Here is an 8,736-nt window from a genome sequence, read left to right as displayed (position 1 = left end):
TTGTTTAGGAAAGTGTTTCCGGTTCATGGCTTTCAGAGTAAAAGCGATCAGACAACTCTGGCACCCAGAGCTTCTATTTTGAAGGCACTTCCGGCACTAAATGTGTTTTAATGTTTGTTTTGTAATAATACTCAAAATCTACAAAGTAACTACTAACTAGAGCTTTCAAATAAATGTAGTACTTAAAAATATATTTTGGATCCGAGAAACACAAGGTTGCCAGTTCGAACCCTGTGGGCTCCCCCAGAGTTAATGTCGAAGTGTCCTTGAGCAAGACACACTGAACCCCTAATTGCTCCTGATGTGCTGGTTGGTGCCTTGCATGGCTTCCGCCGCCATCGCTGTATGAATGTGTGTGTGAATGGGTGAATGTAATGCACAATCTATGCAAAACACCTTTTACCATTCATTGCTATTTTGTGTAGATTTCCTAACTGAGAAAAAGCCTAATTTCTCTGGTTTTCAGTCAGTTTGTTTCGGCCCCCTTTAGGCTAGGGGGTAAGATGATGCATGGCTTTACACCCCGGTCATGGGTTCGATCCCGGGCACCGCCGACACAGCGTATAGTAGTAGTATAGGTGTTCCATCTCCCAGAGGTCTAGACTAGCACATTGGAACAGCGCTATAGACTCCTCTGCACCCTGGCTGATATACCCACAATAAGTCTCTCTGACTATACTTATTTTAGTTTGTATTGCATTTGTTTTAGTGAACTCCAGCCGGAGGGTGATGACCCTGAAGGAACAGTTTAACTTGTCTTTTAGTTTTTTCCAGCTGCTGTGTGTGTGAGCACAGCTGGTCAATGTTCTCTCTGCTGTGCTTTCACGCCCACTTGCTGTAGTTGAGACCTATATATGTGTCTCATCGTCTTGATTGGCTGCCTCGTCTCTAGGCAACCACACACTTTATTTTTGCTTCTATAGCTGACCTCTCAGCCATGGGCCATTGGCTGGCTCCGTTTGGGCCCATCTGGCTGGCCCAGACAACGAGGCGGGACCTCCCCCCCTTACTCTTCATTGGTTTTTATTTTGACTGGACGGGGGGTGGCTCCCGTTCATAGACTGTAACGGTAGCCACGCCCCTCAGAACATACGCGACTTTATGGTCATTTTTTAAATAAATGGGACCATCATTTTCCAAAAAGAATATTACGACATGAGAAATGAGACTTTAATCTAGTGACTGGAAGCAGATAGTATTCATGACCATGTTTATTAACCCATTCTGGGCGGGAACCCATTTTGGTGTTAGCAGCATGTCATGCTTTAGCTATTGAAAAATAGCAGATCTACAAGCTCATAGCGCGCCACCGAGTGGCGCGCTACGAGCTTGTAGGTCTGCTATTTTTGAAAAATCTTAGAGCGACTGACATAGAAGACATTTTTAGAATCTGATCTCAGGTCAGAATGGAAAACTGTCAGGATGTAGAAGACATTTTTAGAATCTGATCTCAGGTCAGAATGGAAAACTGTCAGGATGTCGAAGACATTTTTAGAATCTGATCTCAGGTCAGAATGGGTTAAGGTAATACAGTCTAGGTGAAGTTGACAATGACAGCGCCACAACAGGCCATTATATGAACTTTCAGGAAGTCCCGATTTCCTTAGTGGCTTCACAAAGTATCTGTCTGACTGCCCCCCTGGTTAAGTATCTGTCTGACTGCCCCCCCTGGTTAAGTATCTGTCTGACTGCCCCCCTGGTAATGAATTGATGTCTGTTCTGGTCTTTAGCTTTGGTGAACAGATGGAGGGTCTGAAGGAGGCCATGCAGGCTAAGAACCTGGACCCCAGGAGGTGGGTCCGCCCCGAGACGGTCAAAGGCTTCACCGACTTCGTCCTCCACAAGCAGCAGACGGACAGAGAGGCGGACGGAGACTTCGACAGCAAAGAGATGTGTTAGTACAGAATGATATATACTGTATATATATATATATATATATATATATATATATATATATATATATATATATATACAGAATGATATATACTGTATATAAATATTTATATACAGAATGATATACTGTGTATATATAGATATATACAGAATGATATATATATATATATATACTGTATATATATATATACAGAATGATACAGTACAACTACCTGAGATACTCTGACTGATTGTCAAGAGTTTTCATAATGTCAAATTTAAACACCACAAAAGGTGTTAATTTCAAGACATGGTGCGTGAGAAGCCATGTGTACATCAACTGTTAACTGATCGTAAACATCCTGGAACATTTTATTGTGTTGTTGAACAGGCTTTCCTTGCACATGCACATGCACACGCACGCACGCACACACACACACACACGCACGCACACACGCACACACACAGACCACTGGGAGCCATGTGCGCTGCAGGGTGTCGTGTCATGTCTCAGTAAATCATTAGCGTCAGTCAGTCGACACGGCCTGCTGGCTGCATGTGTAAATAGTCTTTATTTTTTGAGTGGTGCAACCACTCCAAGGAACAGCAATGTCCGTGTTCACGCCTTCACCTATGTGTCCGTGTGACGTTAATGAGCACCAGTATATGAGTACCAGTAGGGGCGCTGTTGTGCCAGAAACAGAGACCGGGATAGTGCTGCACTGTTGCCTGCTAATGAGAGAGAGCTAATGAGTAGAGAGAGAGAGTGTGATTTTCTTTTTTTTATCCCACGATTTTGTAACCCATTTTTCACCCCTGTGTCAATCATCTAATATGATCCTGGGCTCTACACACCCTCCGCCAACCTGGGGGGGAGCAACGGACTTGAACTCATGCTTCCTTCATGCATGAGTGTCCAAGTGAAGCGAAGCTGTCTTCAAAAATTTAACTTTTTCTTCTGCTCTCCTCTGGTTAAAGAAACACTGCATCTTTGTTTACGTTGTTGTTAGTGTTGGAGACAGAGAAGCGCTACATGGAAGCAGCCAAGAGGAACGACGTGGAGACCATGAAGGCTCTGAGCAGAGCGGTCAACGCCAACGCTAAGAACGTGGTGAGTCAACGCTAAGAACGTGGTGAGTCAACGCTAAGAACGTGGTGAGTCAACGCTAAGAACGTGGTGAGTCAACGCTAAGAACGTGGTGAGTCAACGCTAAGAACGTGGTGAGTCAACGCTAAGAACGTGGTGAGTCAACGCTAAGAACGTGATGAGTCAACGCTAAGAACACGGTGAGTCAACACTAAGAACGTGGTGAGTCAACGCTAAGAACATGGTGAGTCAACGCTAAGAACGTGGTGAGTCAACGCTAAGAACACGGTGAATCAACGCTAAGAACGTGGTGAGTCAACGCTAAGAACGTGGTGAGTCAACGCTAAGAACGTGGTGAGTCAACGCTAAGAACGTGGTGAGTCAACGCTAAGAACGTGGTGAGTCAACGCTAAGAACGTGGTGAGTCAACGCTAAGAACGTGGTGAGTCAACGCTAAGAACGTGGTGAGTCAACACTAAGAACGTGGTGAGTCAACGCTAAGAACGTGGTGAGTCAACGCTAAGAACGTGGTGAGTCAACGCTAAGAACACGGTGAGTCAACGCTAAGAACACGGTGAGTCAACGCTAAGAACGTGGTGAGTCAACGCTAAGAATGTGGTGAGTCAACACTAAGAACGTGATGAGTCAACGCTAAGAACACGGTGAGTCAACGCTAAGAACGTGGTGAGTCAACGCTAAGAATGTGGTGAGTCAACGCTAAGAACGTGATGAGTCAACGCTAAGAACACGGTGAGTCAACGCTAAGAACGTGGTGAGTCAACACTAAGAACGTGGTGAGTCAACGCTAAGAACGTGGTGAGTCAACGCTAAGAACGTGGTGAGTCAACGCTAAGAACGTGGTGAGTCAACACTAAGAACGTGGTGAGTCAACGCTAAGAACGTGGTGAGTCAACGCTAAGAACGTGGTGAGTCAACGCTAAGAACACGGTGAGTCAACGCTAAGAACACGGTGAGTCAACGCTAAGAACGTGGTGAGTCAACGCTAAGAATGTGGTGAGTCAACACTAAGAACGTGATGAGTCAACGCTAAGAACACGGTGAGTCAACGCTAAGAACGTGGTGAGTCAACGCTAAGAATGTGGTGAGTCAACGCTAAGAACGTGATGAGTCAACGCTAAGAACACGGTGAGTCAACGCTAAGAACGTGGTGAGTCAACGCTAAGAACGTGGTGAGTCAACGCTAAGAACGTGGTGAGTCAACGCTAAGAACGTGGTGAGTCAACGCTAAGAACGTGGTGAGTCAACACTAAGAACGTGGTGAGTCTGTAGCTCTCTGTTGGAACCCCCGCAACCCGACTCCGGATAAGCGGTCGAACATGGATGGATGTTTACGTGCAACCTGTGGGTTAGTTTAAGTATCCTAAGCCTACCGTGCAACCCGTGGGTGTTTAACCCCTAGAACACTAAACATATGTCACTAAACACGGGTATATTTTACCCAATAGTTTTTTTCTCATCAAAATATATTGAAGTACAGTAATATAATAGATTTCATGGGGGGGGGGGGGGCAAAATCGGTGAAAAACTTATTTTTTAAATATCTATAAAACAAAAAGAGAAATTAAGTTGTGAACTTCTCCTTTGGGCCACCCATTCCTAAGACATGTGAGAATGGTCCAGTGAAGATTTTCTTTTTTTTTAAAGGTCAATTGTGGGTGTATGAGATCACACTATCACTAAACACGAGTGAAATTCACCCGAACACCTGCCTGTAGAAAAAAACAGGGATGTGGGCAGGGATAACAAAGCTACCTTCACCTACGTCACTGAGCACCATGAAGGTACCGGAAGACCTGCCCACCTCAGACATCGGCAACATTATGAAAATTTCAAAAATATGTGTTCAGTGTTCTAGGGTTAAATCAGTGAATTAGTGTCTTTTAGTTTAAAGGTTTAAAGGTATTTATGTGCAACCTGTGATTGTGAATCTTTAAATGGTTGAACGTGTTTGTGATTAAACTCTTTTTTAGCACAACAGGACAGCGCTCCACTACGCCGTGGCAGGAAAAAACATGGACGCCGTCAGACTGCTGCTGAGACGCAGAGTCAAAGTGGACCCCAAAGACAAGGTGTGTTTCTAGACCCCCTGTAGTCACTGAGGACCCCCGGGGGACCCCCAGACCCCTGCCCCAAAGACAAGGTGTGTTTCTAGACCCCCTGTAGTCACTGAGTACCCCCGAGGGACCCCCAGACCCCTGCCCCAAAGACAAGGTGTGTTTCTAGACCCCCTGTAGTCACGGAGGACCCCCCAGGGACCCCAGACCCCTGCCTTAAAGACACGGTGTGTTTCTAGACCCCCTGTAGTCACTGAGGACCCCCCAGGGACCCCAGACCCCTGCCCCAAAGACATTGGGGCATCATTGTTGATCTACACATTTCTTCGTACATTACTCTGCTAGTCAGGTTTCCACCCGACAGACCATACAATGATCTTGTAGATCTGCTAGTCGGGTTTCCACCCGACAGACCATACAATGATCTTGTAGATCTGCTAGTCGGGTTTCCACCCGACAGACCATACAATGATCTCTTAGATCTGCTAGTTAGAGTTTCCACCCGACAGACCATACAATGATTGTAATTCTCCTAATCATGTTGCTCTATAATATTGTGATTAAAGAGAGGATGTAAACATAACATACAGTACATGTGATTAAAGAGAGGATGTAAACATCACATACAGTACATGTGATTAAAGAGAGGATGTAAACATAACATACAGTACATGTGATTAAAGAGAGGATGTAAACATCACATACAGTACATGTGATTAAAGAGAGGATGTAAACATCACATAGGCTACAGTACATGTGATTAAAGAGAGGATGTAAACATCACATACAGTACATGTGATTAAAGAGAGGATGTAAACATCACATACAGTACAGTGAAAAGGTGTTTCTCTCTCTGGAGGCCTGAGGCTCCGAAGCGACACTTTGTTTACTTTACATTACCATGTTTTATTGTATAGCCTTTGATCAGATTTGATCGTGTGCGTGTGTGCGTGTGCGTGTGAGTGTGAGTGTGTGTGTGTGTGTGTGTGTGTGTGTGTGTGTGTGTGTGTGTGTGTGTGTGTGTGTGCGTGTGCATAGCATGGGGTCACTCCCCTCCACCTCGCTGCCTGGTTCGGCTGTCTGGACGTCATGAAGCTGTTGGTTCAGGCTGGAGCCGAACAGAAGACCGAGAACGACGTAAAACATGTTTATTATACATTTTAAAGGACAGGGTTAATTCCTACGCAGTATAATAAGTATATGGAATATCATTTCATACTTTTCTAGGTCTGGAAAAGTATAGAAAATGTCAAATAATGTATGGAAAAAATGTATGGGCCCAGTCGGTTATTTCAGCTCGTGCTGTGTTTTTTCTCTCTGACACCTCTGTAATGTTGCCCGTGGGTAAAGATTGAGTCTGATTTTTTAATTCCAAATGTGTAACTAGGAACCTTGAAAGGATTTATTTACACTTTATTGACACTTATTGTTTTATAAATATGACATTGTTTTACAGGCAGGTTTAACCCATTATAGACGGGAAACCCTTTTGGTGTTTCTAGCATGATGTTATACTTTAGCTATTTTTGAAAGATCGTGAAAATGTGCCTCAAATGTTTTGAATAATATATTCTTTCAGAGTGAACATTTTTAACTCAAATCTTTACTTCTGAGGGGTCCCTGGAACAACATATTTTCAGATGGGGGTCGGCGGCCAGTTACATATATTTTTGGGGGTCCTTGACATGAAATATTGAGCACCACCGATACAGAAACATAGCTATTTAATTATTTTAATTTCGACGTCAGGCCTAAATGGGCCTAAACATCCCCACTGTGTTGCCATCAAAAAGCACACAAACATCATAGAATACAGTGTCATAGTTCATATATTAATGTTTTTTATATATATAGTATTGTTTTACAGGTAGGTTTAAACGTAATGCACTGTGCTGCCATCAACAGCCACACAGACATCGTAGAATACAGTGTCATAGTTCATATATTAATGTTTTTTATATATATAGTATTGTTTTACAGGTAGGTTTAAACGTAATGCATTGTGCTGCCATCAACAGCCACACAGACATCGTAGAATACAGTGTCATAGTTCATATATTAATGTTTTTTATATTATTGTTTTACAGGTAGGTTTAAACATAATGCACTGTGCTGCCATCAACAACCACACAGACATCGTAGAATACATTGTGGATGATCTGCAGATGAAGGAGTTGGACAAGGAAGACCAGGTATACTGTACATCAATTTAATAAGCTACTGTATATCAAATGCTGTCAAATATTAATATAAACTACTGTACATCAAATAAATATAAAAATAAAAACTGTACAACTGAAGGAATACGTGTGTGTGTGTGTGTGTGTGTGTGTGTGTGTGTGTGTGTGTGTGTGTGTGTGTGTGTGTGTGTGTGTGTGTGTGTGTGTGTGTGTGTGTGTGTGTGTGTGTGTGTGTGTGCGTGCGCGCGCGCGCGTCAGGCAGGTCACAGGTCATTCTCCCTGGCTGCGGAGCACGGCTGTGTTGACATGATGCAGATGTTGAGTGAAGCTCCGTACAACATGGACACCATGAGACCCAACAAGGTGTGTGTGCGTGCGTGTGTGTCACAGAGCTACCGAGGGGTCTGAGCCCTGGCCGTTGGCGTGCTGGTTAGTCTGTTGGATGTGTGTCAACGCTCACTTCAGTGTGTGTGTGTGTGTGTGTGTGTGTGTGTGTGTGTGTGTGTGTGTGTGTGTGTGTGTGTGTGTGTGTGTGTGTGTGTGCATGCAGGTTGGGGACACGCCGCTCCACCTAGCTGCCAGGAACGGTCACCGGGGCGCGGTGGACTTCCTGCTTCTGAAATATGACACGCGTGATGATGTCAACATGGTATAGCCAATTAGAACACTGCTACTGTAATGATGTCAACATGATATAGCCAATTAGAACACTGCTACAGTAATTATGTCATCATGGTATAGTAACTCACAGTAGTTCTAGTGTAAAGGTGAACCAGATGAAGTATGGAATGGAACCACAAAGGTTGAATAAATATGGGGATAAATTCTCTATGGACAATATTATATAGCTATAATAGCGTATACGTGTCATCAGCAGGCTGTAACATGTTTGAGCATTCCGAGCAACTCAGAATGTTTCAGATTGGATCTTTGAACACTCACACTATAGACGATAACATATGCCCGAGATTCTCTTCCGATCTAGTCGGGACTCGGGACAGTTGTTTCAGACGCTGGTTATCTTGTAGCGTATCGGTGACACCCTAAATGTCAACACCGTACACGGCTCGTTTAGCACCTTGGCACCGTGCCAAACCAACATCAAAGACCTTTAAAATCATTCAGAACCTCATGCTGTTAAATGTTACATGATGTCACAGAAAACACGAGTTTCGCAAATATTTACCAAACTAACACTCGCATAACTGTATATGTAGTAAGGCCAGGCAGGTACCGTACCACACAAGCAGAGATTAAAATAGGGTGCATTTTGCATCCCAAGACGCAGTTTATGGAATATTGAGCACCACTGGCACTGACATAGAAACATGGGATTTCATCATAACACTGTCGTGATTTTAGAATGCATTTGTAGAATCGTCCTCAGGTCTAAATGGGTTGATTTAAAACATGGGTGTGTGACCAATGCCATTTTGCTATAGAGGGTTATGCGCGTGACATCATCATAAAACCCGGAAGTTATGCGGGAACGCCCACTGAGTGACAAAAAAATACTTTCTGG

At 43.8% G+C, this 8,736-nt stretch overlaps 1 protein-coding gene across 1 annotated transcript in view; it reads left to right on the top strand.

Moving 5' to 3' along the window:
• Positions 1-1,743: 1,743 nt before the first annotated feature.
• ankdd1b (ankyrin repeat and death domain containing 1B) overlaps positions 1,744-8,736 on the top strand; it is a gene marked incomplete at both ends in the record, with an annotated part of 19,808 nt that continues 12,815 nt past the window's right edge. Inside the window, 7 exons of the mRNA XM_083783433.1 lie at positions 1,744-1,894; positions 2,883-2,983; positions 4,951-5,049; positions 6,073-6,171; positions 7,122-7,226; positions 7,473-7,577; positions 7,765-7,863. Coding sequence (XP_083639559.1) covers positions 1,744-1,894; positions 2,883-2,983; positions 4,951-5,049; positions 6,073-6,171; positions 7,122-7,226; positions 7,473-7,577; positions 7,765-7,863 — 759 coding nt within the window. The remainder of the gene's footprint in view (positions 1,895-2,882; positions 2,984-4,950; positions 5,050-6,072; positions 6,172-7,121; positions 7,227-7,472; positions 7,578-7,764; positions 7,864-8,736) is intronic.

Source organism: Protomyctophum parallelum (assembly GCF_964188405.1).
Source record: "Protomyctophum parallelum genome assembly, chromosome: 15".
Taxonomy (NCBI): Eukaryota; Metazoa; Chordata; class Actinopteri; order Myctophiformes; family Myctophidae; genus Protomyctophum; species Protomyctophum parallelum.
The sequence above is the reverse complement of the archived record's forward strand: the minus strand, read 5'-3'. Positions and strand labels throughout refer to the sequence as shown.